We start from the raw sequence: 22,331 nt of genomic DNA, 5'->3' as shown, positions 1-22,331 counted from the left end.
AGAAAAAAAATCATATTGGTGTTGAGTGTGCAATGTTTGTTCATCTAAAGTATAATTTATGTCCATTGATCATGAATATATAAAGTTTAATCATTAGTCCTTTATACAAATTTACATTTGTAACTCTGGTTATATATGATTGATAAATATAGCCATCAATTGTCTTCCCTACATCTTCAGTATGAGATTTTGTTTTTGCTGTAAAATTTACTATTACCATATCCCTATTTAACATCTAACTGGTAAAGAGTAAATCATTTGGTACACAGTTTTATCATAACTTTTAACTTAGGCTTCACATGGTGGCAATTGGTTGTCTGATTTGCTTTCATTTCATGGAAAAAGACACTGTGTCGATGAATGTGAAAGAGTTGGTTTTTGTAAGTTTTGCACTACAACAAACTGTACTACCTGACTGTTGTGGTTAATTGTTACTTGCAATGCAACAGAGCAATCTCTATGTATGCAATTATTCATGTCCATTTTTTAGAGATTGGGGACCAAATTTAAGATAAGATTTGATGAAAACAAAGAGAGCATTTGGCTGGTAGAAAGAAACTGGCAAGTGCTCATGTCAGTATGTTTTAGAGATAAGAAAGAGAGAGAGATGATTTGTGTATTAAGTAACATTAAGTAATATTGCTTTCTAGATCTTTATATGTTGATATAATATCTTGTACAAAGAAAATGATGCAGGAAAAAAAAAAAATCAAAGACAATGTGAAGTTTTAGCAGTATGTGTGAATAACTGTTACTATCATCACTACCCTCATTCACATCCAAAAGATCATATCAAACTAATACCTCTCGATCAGGAGACAGAGAAGAAACTCTGGAAATTATCTAGCACTATAGTGGTGGAAATATAGATAACCAGAGATCTTTTGAGAGCTCTAAGTGATGCATATATACCAACAACAAGATAAAAAGGCAGAGTTAATAAAAGAAAGAAGTCATCTTTTATAGATTTTGTAATGCTTTCCTCAGACTTTCTCCAACCATCAACAAGCTTAGGCTTCTTTCCAGAGCATTGCTCAAGGTAGAAGAAAGCCATATCGCCATGTTCATCGTTCAAGAAAGCCTGTGGAAAGCATAGCCATTAATCTCATCAACCACTACATGCTCCAAAACAAGAGCACAAAGAAGAAGAAGTAGAAGAAGAAGAAGAAGAAAGAGATGGAGTTGTGAATAAAAAGTTCGATTCAACCATTGCTTGATATATATAACTCTACAAGAGAGCAACTGACGTAGCGGAATCCACGGCGTCTGGTACCAAAAGTAGAACGCGATACCTCCTTCGTGCCCGTTATGGAGATGATTTGGTTACTCGGACTCTAGATCACAACTGTACACCCTGAATCGGACGGTCGTATAGCGTAGATCCTGTCTCATTTGGGTAAATATTCTGACGAGACGAATCTAACACGAATTTATATCCATGTTTCGTAGATATCTATCTATCTTCCTAGATTCGTTTCTATATTCAGATACGACCATTGAAAAAGAAAACTAGTAAAAGATTATTATAGAAGTCTTTTGACGTAAAGTTCGTAATCCAAACTCATTATAAATAAGATTAGAATAACTTATCTTTGGAAAATTTTGCAAACAACACGTCGGCGTTATGAACTTTTTTATGGTTCAAACTATACCTTACCAGTAAAAAAGATCTAACTTTTACAAAAGAATACGCAATTAGGACACTAAAATTAAGTAATCATACTTGTATAACTTTGCCAAGTACAGAATAAACCCATAAAATAGGGAGTCTTTTGCAAATTTCCCTTTATTGGGCCTCGTAGAACTAAGGCCCATGGGTTTTTTTGCAAACATCCGAATCTATATTTTTAGTCAGATTCAGATGTGATCAAATTTTAAATAAATTATAATTTTTTATTTAGATATAATTAACATAAAATATTAAGAGTTTCATAAAAAATAAATTTTTTATGTCAAATATATATAAAATAAAATAAAAATAATCTTTATAACTAATATATTACACATCATTAGTAATAATATTAATATTCACTATTTATATAAGTAAACTAAAAATCATAAATTATTTACAAGTACGCGGGTAAACTGATATCCGATATCCGAATATAATTTGAAAATTATATCCGGACATAAAATTTTTTGTATGCGAATCAAGTTGGATAGCGGTTCGGATCAGAGTTCGGACCCGTTTTCACCCTACCTACAAATAATAGCGGGTTACTTTAGATAAGTAATAGAGTGGCTTTATAAAAGCTTTTTCTATATTCACGATATCCTCCGTTCTTCGATCCTCTTCTAGGGTTCGCCTTTCATACCCGGAGCTCCGAAGCCCTAACCCTAGCTTAGGATCCTCTTCTGCGCAATTTGATTTCGATACCTCTCTCCTTCATTCAGGTCAGTAGAGATTTCCTCTCCTGGTTTATGATTTCTGCAGCGTTATCACATCGATTTTAGTCGCTTTGTTGTGGATCCTTTGTTTGTTCTTTCGATGGTTCGATACCGCATTTACTAGTATTTAGATTTGGGGGGATTTATTATTCTATATGGATCTTATGTTTTCCGCTAATTTATTTTGATTTCGCATCTATTCTATAATTAGGGTTTCCTTTCCTTTGGTAGATTTAGAAGAAGAAGTGTGTTCTTGATCGGAATCTATTGGTTGGGTGAGAAAATTCTCTTCTTGTCATCAGATATCAGGGAATAAGCTGTATTTTGCTTTATACGTATCCGATCGGGTCGGTTCTTCCTCATGGCGGCCCTTAAGGACCTTCTGCCGCCGGCGAAGTCTACCTCCGCATCTTTTTACGATCACTCGACGGACCCATGGTTCAAGGAGAGGTATGGCTCTTCCACGGATTCTGCTCCTTCTGCTGTGATCAAGACGAAGCTCATCCCTCCCTATGGGAAACGCTCTGGTTTCATCCCTCGGAAGCCTGAGGATTTTGGCGACGGGGGCGCGTTCCCTGAGATCCACGTTGGCCAGTACCCGCTTGGTATGGGCCGCAGGGATGAGAAGACTGGATCCAAGATCCTTCCTCTCACTGTGGATTCACATGGAAATGTTGCTTTCGATGCTATTGTGAAGCAGAATGAAAACGCTTCCAAGATTGTGTATTCGCAACATAAGGACCTTGTCCCAAAAATTGTGATTGAGGAGGAGACTGAATCAGAGGAATATGAGAAGCAGATTGAGGAGACAACAGAGAGGACAAAAGCTGCTTTAGAGAAAATTGTCAATGTTAGGTTGAGTGCTGCGCAGCCGAAGAATGTCCTGACACATGACTCCGAGTCGAAGTTTATAAAGTACAAGCCGTCACAGCAGTCTGCTGCATTCAATTCCGGAGCGAAGGAGAGGATCATCCGCATGGTCGAGATGCCTGTAGACCCCCTAGAGCCACCAAAGTTCAAGCACAAGAGGGTTCCAAAAGCATCGGGGTCACCACCAGTGCCGATCATGCATTCCCCACCACGCCCTGTCACTGTGAAGGACCAACAGGACTGGAAGATCCCACCTTGCATATCTAATTGGAAAAATCCAAAAGGGTACACAATCCCGTTGGACAAGCGTCTGGCTGCTGATGGAAGGGGCCTTCAGGATGTACAGATCAATGATAACTTTGCAAAGCTCTCTGAAGCTCTGTACGTGGCGGAGCAGAAGGCGAGAGAAGCGGTTGCGATGAGGTCAAAGGTACAGAAGGAATTGATGTTGAAGGAGAAAGACAGGAAGGAGCAGGAGCTTCGTGCTCTGGCACAGAAGGCACGTTCAGAGAGGACTGGGATTGCTCCTGCTCCTGCTGCTGCTGCTGCTGGTACTGCTGACAAGAGTTTGATTGATGATGGTGATATGAGGCCTGAGCCCCATGAACAGCATAAGGAGACGAGGGAGGAAAGGGAGGAGAGGCTGCAACGTGATAAAATTCGTGAGGAGCGTAGGCGTGAGAGGGAGAGGGAGAGGAGATTGGAAGCCAAGGATGCTGCAATGGGTAAGAAGAGTAAAATTACTAGGGATAGGGATCGTGACATCAGTGAGAAGGTTGCTCTTGGCATGGCAAATACTGGAGCAGGTCGCTCTGGGGAGGTCATGTATGACCAGAGGCTCTTTAATCAAGATAAGGGAATGGAGTCTGGATTTGCTGCTGATGACCAGTACAACATATATGATAAGGGGCTTTTCACAGCACAACCTACACTTTCTACGCTATACAGGCCTAAGAAGGATGCTGATGCTGATATGTATGGAGGTGCTGATGAGCAGCTGGAGAAGGTCCTAAAGACAGATAGGTTTAAGCCTGACAAGGCATTCTCTGGTGTTTCAGAGAGAGCATCTGGTAGCAAGAGAGACAGGCCAGTTGAGTTTGATAAGCAGGAAGAGAATGATCCCTTCGGTTTGGATCAGTTCTTGACTGAGGTGAAGAAGGGTAAGAAGGCAGTGGAGAAGATTGGTGGTGGAGGAACTATGAAAGCAAGTGCTGGTTCTTCGATGAGAGATGACTATGAGGGTGGAGGATCTGGAAGGAGTCGTATAGCCTTTGAAAGAGGGCGTTGAGAAGCTGCCCTGGTTCCAATAAATTTGTTGTTGAAGCACCTATATTTAGGATACAAGTGGTGCAATGAAGTATATTTGCTTTGATCTACAACTACGTGTGGTTGTTGTTTAAACCGCTATGCTTTGGCCAAGTTGTAATTTACACCCTCAAACTTTTGTGAGTTTTTAAACTTACATTTCCTTAGTTACGTATCTTGATGTGTATTCATGAAGAATGATTATGACTAGGCGTGAATTTAGGCAAAGCATGTTTTCTGATTAGGAGACAGTTGCTGTGTGCCACAAGTTTGATTCAAGTATGGTTTCTTACATTTCTAGTGTATTTGTTGTTTAATTTTGTGCTTGAAGAACCTGAACAACCTGATGCATCTCATATAACATGATTTTCTTCCAGCTACTAGGAAATTTTTTGCTTAAATATATCGATGTTTGACATATCAATCAAGTTATTGGTGCAAGAAGTTGGATCACGTTGATGTGTTTTGGATCTTTCATTGGCCTAATTGGACAGCACATGACACTCATAAAAGCTCAAGCTGGAGTAAAGAACAATATGAGAAGAATGAACAAGAGCATTATCCAGCATCGCTGATGTGTTTCTTTGTAGTCTTATCTCTTGTCAAAGTTCTCTGGAAGATGAAAAGGATATTACCTCCCCTTCCTGTCCATTGAAGAGATCCCGATTGTAGATGGAGTAAACTGATGGATTTGTCTATGCATAATGGACGAATTTGTTGGAGTATGACCAACTGAAAGCTTTATGCCTTGCTCTATTATTGTGGATAAATGTGCTAAACGCGCCAGGATTGCCCCATAGTCAACTTTGATCTCGGAATTAACTCCTCTTTACATGTCGTTCTGGAGGTGCTTATTTGCCCGACATTGATCAGACGGATCCGTCATTATATTATCCCACTGTATTATCCTTGCTTCAAGCTTTTTTTCTCAGAAAATTGAATATATGTATATATGTTTGGTTCTAGGGGATTAATTTTGAAAACTCGGCCTGAACTCGAAATCAAAGAGGCTATGCAACTCGCTCGATTAAGTGATGCATAAAGAGCCCAGTAAGAAAATGCATGAATTTATTTCTAGGTCATTCTTGTTAGACCTATTAAAGTAGAGATTTATGAATTATATTATAACAAAAATATACGCCAAATCTGGCAATGTACATGAAGCTAAATCAGGATGACTTGATATAGATTAATATCCAAACGAGAAGATCAAGTCGTATGTACATGGAATTTACAGATCATCCTTGTTCGTTACAAGCTTCGGATAAATGACAAGCATGGTCACAGCAAAAACCATAACGACAAAGCCAGTTGACAATATCAGTAGACAGAGTAAGAAATCTCAGGTAAGGTCAAACCATCTCAGAAAGGAAATAGCATCGCTGAGTCAGATGATATACATGGAGCGAGGGAGGAAAGGAGGGAGTCCACCGCAGTCAGAATGCTGTGCAGAGGTTAGCCTTCATATTAGATGAGCACTCCTGTTGGATAGGGATGGCAGGACCACAAATCCTAGTCCTTTTAGGCTCAGATATCCTGACGCGTGATATCGCTGCTGCAAGAACATCAACAAAACCACATTCATCCTGGTCCTCTGATCTATGGCTCGATGTATCAGAACATGAGGAGTCGCAATCTGCTCTAATCCTCTCCCATTGTATTCTGGGTGTTAAACTACTGTTAGTGACCCTCAGCTTACAAGGAATTGCCCTGGATGGACACTCAGTGTAGAACACGATCCATGGATGCCCTGATTTAAAGCACATTAGTAAAATCAGAACCATGCTAACAGAAACTTGAGATGAATAAATAAGGAAAAATGTAAGTGGACATACTTAAAACTTCATCAGCGGTCATCCTAGATGAAACATCCCGAGTCAGCATCTTGCTGATAAGATCCCTTGCAAGTTCTGATACTGAGCCCCACAAACCACTGCAGAAATCAAGTTCTGCTGTTTTAATAGCTTCAAAAACGGCCTCTAGTGAACCACCTTGAAATGGAAGTACACCAACTAGCAGTCCATGGAGTAGTACACCAGCTCCCCATATATCTATTTTCTCTGAGTAATTCCCTGAAAGAACTTCTGGTGCAACATAAGCTGGACTGCCAGCAATACCAGACAACCTCTGACCTGTTCAAATTGATTTAGAAAATAGTGTCAGAGGCTAAGAGATCATAATTAAATCTTTTTCTTTCAAGAACATGCACCAATAACTATTTTCAGCACATAAGGCCAATTAAGTCATGCTACAAGAAAAAAAAAAGTATATTATTTTTTTAAAAGACTTCCTCGCTTTGAAAAGAAGTCCTCTATACGTCATCTTGACTAGGGGTGTAATCGAGCCGAGCTGGGCCCAGCTCGGCTCAAGAGGCAGAAAAGCACAGCTCGGCTCGAGCTCAAGCTTGATTTGAGCCCAAAAAACTTAGTCAGCCCAGCTCTCCAACCTAATGAGGCTCGAGCTCGACAACAAAAGGGAGATCTCGCCGATGAAGCGATTATCGAGGGTGAGGACGGCGACGGACGTACGCCATTGACTATTCAAACAAATACCTTGAGAGAGAGAGAGGGAGAGAGAGACAAAGAGAGAGAGCAAGATCTCACCAGTGCAACGGGGGTGAGGACGGCGACAAAGCGGTTGTCTATGCGAGAAGTGGACTCACTCGTCGACAATGTAGAGCGACATAACGACATCGGCTTGCTCTTCAATGAGGACTGTGCACCATGTCGACATCTTGTCGATGCTCCACTCCTCGATGTTTGGATCCACCACCGCATCTTCCTCTTCACCGTCGGATCCGCTGCCGCCCCCCACATCACCATCGGCAAAGGGGAGTCGTGGAGGTGGACGAGAGGACGAAGGTTTGGGGAGGATTTCAGTGGTGATGTTTAGCCGATGGAAATTTTGGGGAGAGAAAGTTTGGAGGCTATAATTTTTCATAACTTATACATATCATACAAACCGTTGGATCTAAGATCCAACGGTTATAAACCTAGTATATATATATTCGAGCCTAATTGAGCCGAGCTTGAGCGAGCCAGCGCTGGCTCAGCTCGACTCATTTAGAGCTTGAGCCGGGCTCTTAACGAGTCGAGCCCGCAAGCCTCATGAGCCCGCAAGCTTTTTTGACAGCCCTAATCTTGACTCTCTCCCTAGAAGAAATGAATAAGAAAGAACATATACCTAATATAGGTGACTAAACAATAGAGAATTTGTAATCATGAATACCAAAACAATATACAGAGAAATGATGAAACAACAATAATAAATATAAAAGCAACAAATCAGGTCAGGTTAAGTTCACCATAAAGCTACTTATCCAACCTAAAATGTCATATAAGATCCACTTCAACGAGAAACTACTTTAATCTTGCGAAAAACCCATCAAAACAAGTCATCCAAACCACATTGGTTCTTTATCTTAAGTCTTGATTTAGGTTTTATAAAACCAATGACAATTTTAACAGCAGAAGTCTGGCATATGAAATGTGACTAAGGACCAATCTTAACAATATATTTTAAGTACCACAAAGTTGTATAATATACTTTTCATTTTTGCTCCCTCGAGATAAGAGTGCCCTGCTTTGACATATTGTAACCACTGATGGCACACGACAAGGCATGCACCCAAATAGAAGATCTTTGAAGTAAAATAGTATCATGTTGCATGCTGACTAGACAATTGCATTCCAGACACATAGGGTAAAATATACCCAAGAAAATGACAGATTGTGCCCAACGTACAACCAAGACAAAAAGAGGTGGAGATCCGACGACATGTTCTTCAAATGCTTATAACAATAGTGTTATAGAACTCTAAACATACCTCAAATACATCCCAATACAATTGATATTCTCAAAGGATTCTCCAACCCAAGTAAATCATCCATATATGAAGTCCATTTATGAAAAATTGATAGATAATATCTGAGGTTCTTAATGGAAACATAATAGATAATCTCTTTGATGTAAGCAATCCACAGGGTGCGGCTCCTTTGACTGAAGTGGTAATCCATCCAAACCCTCCTAGTTTCCAAAACAATCTACCAATGGGGCACGGTCCTTTCATATAGTTAGACTCATTAAATTTGTACAAAATACAGACTTTGAATAATGAAATCTCTGAGCAGAAACAGAGTTTTAGGAAGGCAATGTGTGTGGGTTGCTGAACAAGCGACATGAAAGAATGTTTAATCATCTAATAATAAAAACATATTAACTTGCCATCTAGATGTATAGATAAACAGTGTTGCCAACCTATGTTGAGGACTAAGTATCAAGCTTAAATAAGTCAATACTAAGTTACTAACATAAAAAATCCAAAGTTTCTACCATGATTAAGTGCTCAACATGTTCTTAAGGACAGAGTTACTTTAGACATCCATTTTCCTGTTTGCTGATTTGCTTCATGATCCCAAGGGTTTCAAAGATAAATTAATGCCTACAACAATCATCTAAACATCCTGATATGGAACACATGAAAAAATTGCAGGAGATGCAATTAGATCTAGGATACAAGACATCTCGTCACATCAGTCAAGTGTGTCAGTATTAGTTTCTTTTAATCATACGAACTTTTATTATGCAAAGAACAGTCAACTGAAATTGTAGAAGCATCAAGTTTTGCTAAGAAGAGAAAAGACATTAAATATACCTTTTCACAAGTTTCAGTGAAGCGACCTGATAGACATAACAGGACAAGATCCCGAAAAGTAAGTAGGCATTCACAAGAATCCATTGACAATACTTAACGGCATATAAATGAGAAGTAAAGAAAGCAGAAAACAATGTAATGCGGCAACAGCGACATTGAAATCTTACCATCAGTCACCCTTACAGCCAACCCAAAGTCCGCAAGCTTCATCTTCCCTGCCTTCGTAAGAAGTATATTCTCCGGCTTAATGTCACGATGTACAACCCCCATCTCATGGCAATACTTAACAGCAGACATCACCTCCTTCAGTATATTTGCCGCCCGCTGTTCCGAGTACCTTCCCTCCTTAACCATCTGATCCAAAAGCCGCCCCCCTGGACAAAATTCCATCACCAAATGAAAACAATCCGAGCCCTCGAACACCGCCTTCAGAGTCACAACGCCAGGGTGGCCAGAGAGGTGTTGCATGATCTCCACCTCCCGGTGCACCGTCTCCTCGCCGTTCTTGGCCAAAGTCTTGCAAGCAAAGTCCTCACCGCTCACCTTGCTGCGGCAAACCCTAACGGATCCAAACTTCCCCTGCCCGATCTCGTGCCCTAGGACGTACTCCTGCTCCAGCTTCTTCTTGCGCCCGATCCGCGTCGCCGACTCGATGCATCCAAGCTTCCGCTTAAGCCCTCGGCCAGGGGTTTCGGGACAAGATCCGCTCGAGGGCGGCGCGGTCATCACGATCCCACCGCCGCCATTCTCATTGCAAGAACCGATCTTCTCAGATCCCGGCTTCGGATCGCGGCACCTCTTCTTCTTCTTCTTGCTCCGGCGGTCGAGATCTGCCCCGCCGACCCCGTCGTCGGAGAGATGCGATCCGAAGGGGGAGCAAGACGACTTCGTCCCCTTCCGCTTCCTCCTCATCGATTCCATCGCGATCGATTCAGGAAAACCTAGCGCAGAAGAGGCAGGGATTAGGGGAAGGGGACGAGATCGAAGGCGAGAAGCCCCTTGTTCTTTTTCTTGCGAGCCATCGTGGAATGAGAGAGGAGGGGAAGATAAGAGAAGAGACGAAAACCCTAGAATCGCCACGGGGGAAGAGGAGGAGGAGAAGAGGGAAATGGGGAGGAGGGGGAAGGCGGTAAGCGTACCTGCTTCATCGGGCGAGTGACCCGACGCACAGTTATGGGATGAGGTGAGAAGAAGGGAGAAAACGAGAAGCACGCAAGTAAAAGGACGCGATCGCGCGGTGGCGCCTTTAATTAGCGTGTGGTCCACGCGACGGTGTAATAGCTTCTGCTGGGCCCGCAGTACGGTTTAACTAATTGAGACCGAACAGAGTAGGGGTGAAGACCAGTGATGTTGAGAGGACGGCGACGCGTAGGCGGTATTGGATCGAGAATAATGAACCGGAGGTACAGGGATATATGGTAACTTTTACGTAAAACATTTTATCGGCAGAAAGTAGGATCGAGACCATAATAAGTTGTTAGTGGAGGGTGTTAAATGCATAACGAATTTACCCAAGACCCAAACTAATAAAAAATATTTTTTTAAAAAAGAAAAACAATGACCGCCGATAAGGCGCGAAATCGCAACGCACCGAGACAAGATTCTGCTGCAATGACGCTGCCCATCAGGAGCACTACCAAGAACTCCCTTCTTCCCTCCTCTTCCTCGGAGATTTCGCCTCGCCATGGTTTTGTTGGTAATTTCATGATTTTGACATGAATATTTTATTAATTTTGAGCTAAGTTTTAAGTGGGGCCCACACATTATTTATAATGGTTTAATGGTGGAATCAATTTAGCTCAAAGCATACTTTATTGTCATATATTCACTTAATCAAATTCATGAAGAGAAGTGAATGATAATTGGCTCTAAAGTGGGTATCATGGCAATGGGAAATAAAGGAAAGTAAGTTTAGTACCATATTGGATATTTGAGAAATGTTAGTATGGTATATAAGCAACAAACTTCCTATGGGCTTTGGGCCCCAAAAGGGGTACCTATTTTGTGGGTAAAGGTTACTATGCAACCTAACACACACACGCGCGCCGCCCGGCCCGGCTCGGCTCGGTTCGGTTCGCACGCACGGGTCAAAGTTTTGAGTCTACTGGTCGAGAGAGAGTACAGCACGGTTCAGGTCGTTGTATCCTGGGAGACCGACGTCCACTGTTCCAGAAGCAATCGGTGGAGGGCGAATTGGTCTTAAGGAGATAGTGTCCAACACTAGACTCCACTATTCTGAAATTTGTAACTTTATTTTGATCGGATTTTTTGGAATCATATTGTTATCGCCAACAGGTTTTGCTCCCTTCTCGGCCTCCTCCCGTTGCGGTCCTCTCCGCCGACGAGCGCCGCCGCAACGACGTCATCCGCGCCGCCCGTGGGCGGCTCGGTAACTGCCTGTCCGAGACCCACCTCGACAGCACCGCTCCTGGGATCGGATCCAAATCCAGGGGAAAGGTTACATGCGATGCGTGATTCGGATTGGTTTTGATCTTGTCTTATGCTGTTTCGCGTGTTTTTGAAGCCAACATGTGATTTCTTATATATGAGGGATGTTTACGATGCCGGAGAATATTTGGTTTTGGTTACCACGGATTGGCAGAGCGCTTTTGATCGAGTTCTTGCCCCTCCATCCCTTAAAAGGCCAGGTCTTGAGTAGAAACCGTCCAAAAGATAACCTTTTTAGAAGTCAAAAGCATCCACTTTTGTTGCTTATTGCATAATATTTGTTCTGGATGCATATTAAGACGACGGGTATTTGATCCATCTCATGGGTTGATCTCGTGGTTTCAGTTTCTTAATGAGACGAGTCTGTAGTGGTTCAATAAAACACAACATATTACTCCAAATGCAGTGGTTTCTTCTCCAGATAAAAATGTAACAATTGCTAAGAAATGCTCAGTCTTCCAAGTTGAATTTGTTGGTGAGACTTCTTGCTTGTCAAATTTCTTGCTGACTATTGTGTTATTCTGTCTGTATATAAGAGGGCAAATATATAATAGTTAATAATTAACTGACCATCTTATAAGACAAGGACAGATAATATATATGGAGGTGTTAGTTAAAGAGCCATTATTAGGTGAGATTGGTCTATCATCTGATAGAAATGCTTGGCGAGCTAAAGCATCAGAGACATCATTTATTGGTTTGAGAATTGAGACTTGCCTACAACTCAAACACCAGAAATAATAAACTTGCCTACAAAAAGATATTGGAATTTAGATTGCAATTAGAAATCTGTCATGTATAATAGTAAATGAGAACGACGATGTGGATAAGATAAACTAGGAAAGTTGATATCAAATAGTACAGGCAATCCGGAATCTTTAAGTTACTCATAAGACAACTAATACAAACAGAAAATTGTATCTGATGCAGAGTTGTAACCGTCAATAATATTTTCTCATTGTTGATTGCAATTTTCAATTATGACCTTTGCGAGTATCTGTTAGCTTTCATAAATTTCTTCTTACAAGTTTTTGGACTTTATTTGCTTAAGTGTCATTTAGTTGCTAAGGACTTAGATTATGAGTGTTTGGGGGAGTCTTATGTTATCTGTCACTTTATTTGGATGTTCGGGTAAATGTTGTTTGGAAAATGAGAATGCATGTTACATAATACTATAATAGTTATCTTTTCACCTATATATCTTGATTTGAAATTTTGAACAGTTTGTAGCATCCTGTATATTTTCAATTCATATATTTATTTGTTTTCTGTTATATTGACATTGTGTATTTTGATATCTAATTGCATTAAGAGATTATGTTACTGGTAGCACTGACCTATGGACTGTTTATAGCAAGGGGATGAGGAATTACTGTGGCAATGTCCTTCCTGAAGGTACTAGACTAAGCTGTTGTAACAGATGGCCTTCTCTTTTAGCTTCAGTTAACTAATATTAGTGCTTGCTTCATTTTCTTCAGGCATGGTAAAGAATCAAAAGCTACCAACAAATATTCTTACACCTACAATCAAATCTACCAATTATGATGTTCCTGTGACTCCTGATGAGGTTTGTTTTAGACTTTTAGTTGATCCCTCTTTGCTCATTTAAGTTACCTTTACTGATAATTGAAGACCTGGGTCTATGCTTACAAGATCATGACCTTTCCCCCAAAAATGTTGCTATCCTGATTTTGTAATCAGTATATTGCTTTTGTTTGGATTATCTTCTCTTGCCGTAATTCTTATTTGTTACGGTGCTTATATTCCTATGTAATTGGTGATGCCCAGGTAATCAAATTGGGTTTAATGACAAAAGATGATTACGCTGAAGTAAGCAGCAGAGCCTTAAGCTTATTAGCATATGGACAGGTCAGTATTTATTATTTCTATAATCAACTGCCATGATAGTACTTTTCTTAAAGAAAGGCCTTCCCTCCAACACAATTTCTCTGATTTTTCTGAGTGAACTGAATTTTTGCATTTTGTTTCTGAAAAACTTTAAATTGAGTCTGAATTTCAACTTTCTGAAATTTGTGCCTGTCCACTAACCGGGAACATATTCACATGCATATATGATTTTTGATAGTTTCAGATGTAGTCCTGGACTTTTTATATTCCTGTTCTTGTTTGGTTGTCTAACAATTAATCAAAAGATACTCACATGCATAGGTCTCATTGTATATCAACATTGAACTTTGATGTCCTTTAGTGTCAAATCTGCCATCTATGATGAATGACTGTGCAATGTTTTTTACTTTTACTTTTTTTTATTAACTTCTCTTTCCTAGTTGGATTTTAAGTTTTTGATATTTTATGCCCATGCAAACAACAATTACCGCCACATTTAGACAATAAAAGCATATGCTTCTGACACAGTTGGACAATGCTATGTCAATACCATAATACACCAATAGTAACAATCCTTTGCCTACTATGATACTAATTAATAAATTGTGCACTAAAATTTTGACAAAAGTTTTAACAATACTGTGACAAATGCATATTGAGATTCAAAAAACTAATCCCGTGTGAAATAAATTGGCATCACTTTTTGTTTATCCATCTTGGGACAAGCTCTTCACAATGACTACGTGCAGTAATTGGTCGTAAAGGTGTTTTTCTTCTGTCAAAACTTTGGTTTGAAGTTTCTAATTGACTATATAAGAATCTATTTATATAAGATTGAACTTGGACTACACCTGTCTAGCCATTCAATACATCTTGAGATTTTCAAAAAATCATCTCAAGGTGTAAAGAGATAAAGTGTGTTACATTTTTTCACCTTGGGATGACTTTTGCAGATCTCGAAGAGCATTCAGTGGCTGTAAAAGCGTTAAATTTTTTGGTTAAAAGTTTAATGTAAAGTTTGTAATATAGCTGTTCATATATGAGTGGGTTTCATCACCCCTGCTAGTATCAAGTGTAACTGTTACCTAATGATATGGATTTTGGAGTATGCATACGATGCGATTTGTTGGTGGAAGTACAATGATATGTGTTACATGCTCTTTTGCTTTTTTGTATTGTTTGTTGATGCATATATATTGTTAGTATTGCTTAAATCATGATATGTTTTTTTCTTCTTGCAGCAAGTGGCATTGGAGAATGGAAGTTGGCATGAAATATGAATTTGGAAAAGGAACCGATGGAAGTATTATGTTGATAGATGAGGTTCGATATTTTATCATTTTAACCATAGTTTTATTGGCTCGGCTTTTCAGTTGTTACGACATATTGTTCTTTGCTGGCCTCTAGCTTTCTTCAGTGTGAGCAACTTCCTGTACTTGAAAATGAAATTTTGATGTTACCAAATACTCCCAACTGAACTGCTTTAGTTTTAGTAAAAATATTACTATCAAAATCATTATAGAGTTTTGTTAGCAGCTCTAACTGAAACTGGTCATCTTATTTTCTTCTGATCATTTAGGTGCATACTCCTGATTCCAGCAGATATTGGGTCACTAATTCATGTCAACAGAGGTTTAGTGTTGGCCTTGAACCTGAAAATGTTGATAAGGTAATTAAGTATCAAGTATGACTGTACTTTTTTTGGTGCCTAACTATGGTTTAGGTATAGGTCAACTTGCTTAGTGCATCTTCTGCACTATATTTCTGTAGCATTTTACCACAGAATCCAGATTGTTGCCGTCAATTTTTTTTACAGTAATCTTTTCTAGGAATTCTTACAGTTGTGGTTCAAGGAATTGCAATCCATATGAAGATAAGGCATGTAGTTTCTGCTTACCTACTTATTCAGATTGTCTGAAGAAATATAACTGAATGGGGAAAGGAACTCAAACAGTTGACCTCAAATATTTGGATTCAAGACTTTTATAATGTTGATATCTCCAATGATCTGTCTCATGTCAGATTCTCCCAGAAGCTCCGGAAGAACTTCTTTGTGAACTTGCTTGGCAGTATATTTCCTACCAAAGCATGTGATTTACTGTAATTTTGCTTGTCAACATTTAAATGCCGTCCGGCATAGAGAAGTTCAGATTTATTGGATCTGATAAGCACCCATTAAAGTAGCCATCTTTTCACCTAAAGAGGGGCTAATTTACATTACGTGCAATGCAGGTACATCTTCCTTTTTGAGACAGTAACAGATTCCAACTTTGAGCTGCCAGAGACAGAGGTAGATATAAACATACTCTTAGCTCATTTATGTAATTGATGTCTCATCCAGATGTGTTGGTATTTTGTTTGGTACAGGATCTGGTACATGACAGGATATCAAGGAATGTCTCAAAGGCCCTGTTATATCTATGATTCCCGGTATGTGCAGCCCTTAAATTATCATGCCTTTTTAGCTAATAATTCATACTTTTTCTGGAGCTCCTTATTTTTCATGAACGTGAATCCTGGAAAATGATGTTCCTTCCTCGGTTCCTTCAAAGCGGATGATCATCATCCTATGCTCTCTTTCCAGGTCCAGGTGCAAGTCCTCACCATAGTGCTGATTTCTGGCACGTCATGAATTGCACGGAGATGATGGATCCCCTTGTCCATTTAGAGGTAGTTTTGAGAGAATTGTTGAAAAGAATCAACTGTAACTTATGCTGTCATTTTATGATGTAGAGAAGGAGATGATTCTCTGGTTCATTGGGATGTGCTTTTTGATAGGCTGAAAAGAATCAACTTGTAACTTAAGCTGTCATTGTATGATGTACTTTTCCTGTAACATTGTAAGTTGAGTTCTGTCATCTAATGAGGATCTTCTATTTCGATCTAAACAGAGCTCGCTATTATTCAACTTATGTCGTTTGTGACCATCTTTGAAAGTGAAATAAGATTGCCTTCTCTATCTAGAGTAAATGCATTCAAAATTTACTCATTTATCATTCAATAATCAATACTCATGCGAGTAAATCCCAAGAGTACAACAAAAATTTTGTTGACAAAACGTACAAATCGAAGTTGAGAATTAGCAATAAACTTTTCTCGAAAATAATGCTCCTTTTCTCTTTTTATTTTTATTTTTTTATTTGAATATTCTTTATGTTGAGGTGTTTTATTCAATAAGCGTAAAATGTAGGGGGTGATGTGCAACTAAACCGAACAAAATTGTGACCTCGCCTCGCCTCGAAAGTCTTCTCGCACTCCACTCTCTCTCATGGCGGCCCGGTCCTCTCTCATGGCTGCTCTTCTCCAGAGAATACGCCCTCTTAAACCATGGTCTACTTCCGTACTCCGAAATCCTAGACCTTTCTCCTCGATGTCTTCGAGTATCGAAGCCAATGCCGCCGAGGGGGAGTTCTCCCCCGTTTCTGAGGATGATCTAAGGAGCCGCCTTTTCCGGCTCCGGTTTTCCAAGCGGAGCGCGACGGCGGCCCTCGAGAGGTGGGTCGGCGAAGGGAGGGAGGTTACGGCGCCGGAGCTACGTCAAATCGCCAAGGAGTTGAGGAGATCGCAGCGTTATAAACACGCCCTCGAGGTAAGGAACTGTCATTCTCACTAATGTTGTGGGAAAAAATATTGAGTTTTGAACTGGAGAGTGAAGAAATTGAAGTTAATTGAGCACAACGTTTAATCTTTTATTAGGAATTGTGAACATGATTTAGTTGTGTCACGGAGAGAAGGTCAAATTGATGAAATATGGTCTCAAGTAGCAATTGGGAAGGTTTAGAGTCTGCCTTGCGCATTGACTTTTGTGTTTTCAAGTATATGCTGCCTGTTTGATTGGTTGCTAACAAAATATCTTTATGGCGGTTCATGTGTGCTTCCAGTTTTTCAGGGCTAATGAATTAGATGTCCTATCTTGACACTAAGGGATGTAATCAGACATTTTCTCTAATCTGGGGACTTACTAATACAAATTTGTTAGAGTGGAATGAAGGTTAATCCCTTATCCCGTCAAATTTGATAGAAAGGTCGTGGGCTAATCCAAAAGTAAGTACTTTAGTGGACTGGGTGAGTTTTAAGTGAAGGTCCTACAATTAGTATATTAGTGGAGAAGTCATGTAGATCCTTTAAGGTTATTGTCAAATTTTGTATGAAAAAGTGCCATGTAAAGGTGGGGAAAACTTTGTTCTATCTTGCAGTTCCTCACTCTAACTGCATTTTCCTTACATATTCAGCCTCACTCTATCCTTTTCTCCCAAGTTCAAACCTTCCCTGGGTTTCCTCTTCTTCATTCTCCCCATTGAGCATAACTGTCAATGAAGGTTACCACAAAGGTAGTTTTTTCTACCGTCAACTAATAAAATTTTGTGCCAAAATTCTCAAATATCAAAAGGAGTCAGCTATCTTTTGTCCACTTAAATGTTATTTAAATTATGCCATATATACTATTTACCTTTAGAGTATAGATTAGGCAATTCTCACACCATTCATCTCATAGATATGTTCTTGTTTTTCCTATTAATTTATTATGCAGTTTAACTTTACATATTGGAGAAATGGTGGATGACAGTAGCATATTATAGCGCACGCGCGCACACACACACTCACATATTGACTGCTGCATTTATTCTTGACGCTAGTACAAATTTGCAGATATCAGAGTGGATGAAGACGCATCATGAATCTGATTTATCCGAAAGTGACTATGGCTTTCGCATAGATTTGATAACAAAAGTTTTTGGTCCTAATGCTGCTGAAGATTTTTTTGAGGGGCTCCCACCAATTGCAAAATCCTGTGAAGCCTATACTGCACTTCTCCATTCATATGCTAGGGCAAAGCTGACAAAGAAGGCTGAGGATCTCTTTGAGAGAATGAAGAAAGGAAATTTCTCTTCAAATTTGATGGCCTACAATGAGATGATGACATTGTATGTGTCTGTGGGGCAGCTGGATAAGGTCCCAATGGTTGTTGAAGAACTGAAAAGGCATAAAGTCTCGCCAGATCTGTTCACATATAATCTCTGGATAAGTTCTCGGGCTGCAACTCTGGATATTGATGCTGTAAGAAGAATTATTGATGAAATGGCACATGATCCGAACTCTGACAAAGGATGGATAACATATATGAAATTGGTTGATATATATATAACCGCTGGTCACCTTGTTAGCTCAGATAATTTCATAGTTGAGTCAGACACAAAAGTTAGCCAGAGAGAATGGATAACTTATGATTTCCTCATCATTCTATACTCTGGCCTGGGGAACAAAGAGAGAATGAATGCAATATGGAAATCAATGCAGATGACTTCACAGAAAATGACTTGCAGAAACTATATCTGCATCATTTCTTCCTATCTCATGCTTGGATATGTGAAGGATGCTGGAGAAGTTATTGACCAGTGGAGGCAATCCAAGTCTTTGGAGTTTGACATCTCTGCCTGCAATAGGCTATTTGATGCTTTTGTGAAGGCTGACCTAATAGAAACAGCAGAAAAATTCCAAGAACTAATGCTACAAAAGAGCTTTAAACTGACCAGTAGCTCCTGGAATCATTCCACTTGAGGGACTTGGAAGGTATAATATGGTTCTTTTTGAGAGAGAGAGAGCTGTAATATGGTTCTTATTAGGGCATAATGTTAGAGGCAAATGCAAGAGAAGGCTATTCTGCAAAAGTGCAAATAATAAATATTTAATTATGATTTTTTGTTTTATGTGATTATTATTTGCTTTAGTTTGAACTTCCTGACCATTATAACTTATATTATACGCAGTTTTGAAATAGGCCAATAGATTAATATTTCAAATGACTGATCCATGTAGATATTCTGCACTTAAAACTTGTTAAGCATAACTCGAAGATGACCATTTAACTTTGTACAGGTAGAATTTGATGAAATGATAAAACAGCTCATTAATGACATGATCTGTTCCGAATATTTCCACCCTTGTCTAGGTATGGTTGGGTTGGCATGTAGAGCATTATGTAAACTAGTTGCATCCAGACTAACTTGATACTTTGTATACTAATATTACATTTGAGTAGGGTGGGTCAGTAGTTATATGGGTCATTAGTGGGTCATCTTATGTTCTTAATTGGTTGTGTCAATAGAAGAGAATCTTTATTTTGAGCTTATATATTTTTTTGATATCCAGCTTTGTCTCACATTTATTTAAAACTTCTTAGGGTTAAAAGTCATGCTTAAAATTTATGCAACATGTAACCTACTTATGTGGACTTGGCAACCACTCTTGCCAATATAATAAAAAGACCACAAGGAAGCATTCTCTAAAAACTCTTATATTTGATTAGCCAAGGAACAAGGAAATATAGTAGATCAAGAACTTCATTCTTTCTCCTTTTCCTTTAGGAAAATGATCTAGGCACTAAGCAAATTAGCCTAATAAAAAACGAAAATGTTTGGATAAAAGAATGTGCTTGTCATTTGTCAACTCTTTCTTTCTCTTCTCTTATAAAAATGTTTCCAGAATTCCAAGGATAAAGGATGTGAATACCATTTATGCACAGATAATATCCTATTTTTATTCACACGCACCATTTTGCTTGCCCTACAACCCATATCAGTGTATTGGCCTTGTTTACCAATGTGGAATAGTTTATTTACTGCAGAACACAATATGCATATGTTTCGTGTAATATCAATATCTTATAGTATTGCAATTAACGAGAAGGTTGACCCCTATTGCAAGTCCATGGTTATGACCCATTCTTGTTTCCCTCAACCCCAACTCAATTCATTCTTTCCCTTGTAGCTCACCTCTCCTCTTCCTCATCACAACAATCTAGAGATGGATTCTTCCAGCCCCAGTGTTGCTGATCCTTCCAAAGGAGATGCAAAGTAAGTCATATTCTTTTCTCTAAAGTTTCATCTGAATTAAGTGGTATACATATAGTTGAAATTGTTTACAGATATATATGTGATCATGACTTTTATCTTTTTTACAACTTTGATGTAGAGGAACAAACTCTGCTGCTGGTTCCATTCAGTCAGCCGATGATGTTTCTGAGTATGTCTAGTTCTTTCATAAATCAGTTGGATTTAAAACTTGATTGCAAGTTTTCTCCCCCTTCTTTTGCTTGATTTTTTCTTGTAATGGTTTGGTTTCAAATGATCATGCCTAGATGGGTTTTGCTTGATAAGAAGTCTGATGTTGGTCTGAATCCAATCAAGTCCTCAGGTGGGGGTCTTCCCTTGCCCAACATCCCAGTATGGTAAGAGCTAATAGCTTTAGAATTCATATCATCTTTTTTTTTCAGTTGCTTCAAATTAATCTACTCATCATACAAGAAAACAAGAATCAATTTGAAGGGTAAAACTTTTGGTTCTTGAAGGGCAAAGTGGGTGCTTGGGTCTATTGTTTGCATTGCTGTACCTCTCTACAAGAGAATTAGAAGGATAGAAGGTACTCAAAAAATGATCCTCACTCAACTCAATTTCTATAAAGTGATAAACAGTTCCATTTACTTATCTTGGTTGAACTTTTTGATTCATATCTTTCTAACTTTTTTGTGTTAGATGGGGTGACGAAAACTGCCGAGACGGCAATAGAGGTGATAGAAAAGACGGCGGAGGTGACAGAAAAGGCAGCCTCGAATGTTGCGGACTCATTTCCAGGTGATAACAGCCTAAAGGAAGCGGCCTTGAAGATTGAGGACATTGCTGAACTGGTAGATAAGGATGCTGAGATAGCTGAAGCCTTCATTCACAAGGTCATCTCTGATATTAATTTTATTTCTTATGTCAGACTCATACTACTATTGTATTGCAAGTGGTAGAATTTAGTTTTCTTTGAAAGAGGTACAATCGCATTGAAAACTGGTTGTGGAAGTCTCTCCAATTATTACAAAATCAACTTAGAAAAAGAAAAGAAAACAGAGCAGCATAAATACTCAAGTTGTTGGAATAGTGTGATCTTTATATATCTATGCGCATTTGACTGACCAATTCAATTAGTGACGAGTTATTTGATTCAAGCTTGTGTTTGCTTATTGGATACTAATCAAATCTATCCTTGTCTATTAGGATATGTGTTCATATTGCATCTCTAACTCAAAGCAATGCTTTTAAAAATAAACAGGAAACAATATCTAATTTGGTAGGTGGGGAAGGTGGATAGCCAAATCACAACTTTTTCTTTTTCTGTAGAGCAGGTTGATAAGATAATTGAAGAAGTGGATACATTGATGGAGCCTATCATTGAGGAAGAAGAGGCAATGGAGAAAGAAATGGAGAAAGACCCAAATTCAGATCAAGCAAAAGCCCCTGGAGGATCTACTGATCGGAAATGATTTATTGTAAATATGGATAAATACTATCATAAAGTGATCTGTAATTATTATTGGCTTTTCCTCTCTCGTTTTGAATGCTTGTACACATAATACCATGGTCAAAATTAGACCATATCTATAATGAAATTCATGTAAAATGTTGTACATTATAGTAATATTTAGCATTGGTTTTCCACACAAATTGATTGTTTGGTGGGCAGAAGCATAAGTGGGCCCTTCACTAACATGTAAATCGATAAAAGAATCAGATAAGACATGATTTAGATATGAAACTGCTGCTTGGAGAGCAATTTAATTTTCAATTTAGCATATAATATTGAGTCTATATATTTTGTTATAATAAAGTGCATATTATTTATATATACAATGCATACTAGAATTTATTATTATAAATTTAAAAAATTAAATATAATAAAATTGTGAAAGCCAACAGTTGATAAGGAATATTTCTTCTGGATCATTTTTTTTCAAAATTTAACTCAGTTCAATAACTTTGTAAGTATGATAGATTAA

General features: G+C 38.9%; 4 protein-coding genes and 1 pseudogene across 6 annotated transcripts; 4 read left to right on the top strand and 1 right to left on the bottom strand.

Annotated features, from left to right (window-relative positions):
- Window positions 1–2,232: 2,232 nt before the first annotated feature.
- LOC140786188 (SNW/SKI-interacting protein A) lies at window positions 2,233–4,842 on the top strand. Of its 3 annotated transcripts, none has more exons than XM_073134437.1 (2): window positions 2,233–2,394; window positions 2,691–4,842. In XM_073134437.1, the coding sequence occupies exon 2, from the start codon at window positions 2,750–2,752 to the stop codon at window positions 4,544–4,546; it is 1,797 nt and encodes a 598-aa protein (XP_072990538.1). In that variant the 5' UTR covers window positions 2,233–2,394; window positions 2,691–2,749; the 3' UTR covers window positions 4,547–4,842. The 3 variants fall into 3 exon arrangements, with proteins under 3 accessions (XP_072990538.1, XP_072990539.1, XP_072990540.1); XM_073134438.1 differs by having other exon boundaries at window positions 2,620–4,842; XM_073134439.1 differs by having other exon boundaries at window positions 2,234–2,394; window positions 2,600–4,842.
- Window positions 4,843–5,718: 876 nt separating this feature from the next.
- Window positions 5,719–10,458, bottom strand: LOC140786377 (serine/threonine-protein kinase PEPKR2). Its single transcript, XM_073134762.1, has 4 exons — window positions 10,357–10,458; window positions 9,385–10,158; window positions 6,399–6,695; window positions 5,719–6,313 (listed from the first exon to the last, which is right to left on the bottom strand). Exons 2-4 carry the CDS (start codon window positions 10,136–10,138, stop codon window positions 6,000–6,002), a joined length of 1,365 nt encoding a protein of 454 aa, XP_072990863.1. The 5' UTR covers window positions 10,139–10,158; window positions 10,357–10,458; the 3' UTR covers window positions 5,719–5,999.
- Window positions 10,459–10,774: 316 nt separating this feature from the next.
- Window positions 10,775–16,401, top strand: LOC140786031 (phosphoribosylaminoimidazole-succinocarboxamide synthase, chloroplastic-like; annotated as a pseudogene).
- A 323-nt stretch (window positions 16,402–16,724) lies between these two features.
- Window positions 16,725–19,221, top strand: LOC140787629 (pentatricopeptide repeat-containing protein At5g09450, mitochondrial). The gene is made up of 2 exons (XM_073136650.1): window positions 16,725–17,102; window positions 18,164–19,221. Exons 1-2 carry the CDS (start codon window positions 16,782–16,784, stop codon window positions 19,070–19,072), a joined length of 1,230 nt encoding a protein of 409 aa, XP_072992751.1. The 5' UTR covers window positions 16,725–16,781; the 3' UTR covers window positions 19,073–19,221.
- On the top strand, window positions 18,942–21,999 carry LOC140787630 (uncharacterized). Its single transcript, XM_073136651.1, has 7 exons — window positions 18,942–19,084; window positions 20,282–20,367; window positions 20,486–20,536; window positions 20,652–20,741; window positions 20,862–20,932; window positions 21,046–21,239; window positions 21,681–21,999. Exons 2-7 carry the CDS (start codon window positions 20,318–20,320, stop codon window positions 21,816–21,818), a joined length of 594 nt encoding a protein of 197 aa, XP_072992752.1. The 5' UTR covers window positions 18,942–19,084; window positions 20,282–20,317; the 3' UTR covers window positions 21,819–21,999.
- Window positions 22,000–22,331: the final 332 nt, after the last annotated feature.

This window comes from Typha latifolia, chromosome 4, assembly GCF_019914945.1.
Source record: "Typha latifolia isolate L0001 chromosome 4, TyphaL0001v2, whole genome shotgun sequence".
NCBI lineage: Eukaryota > Viridiplantae > Streptophyta > Magnoliopsida > Poales > Typhaceae > Typha > Typha latifolia.
Note: the sequence above shows the minus strand (reverse complement) of the source record. Positions and strands in the feature narration are given on the sequence as shown.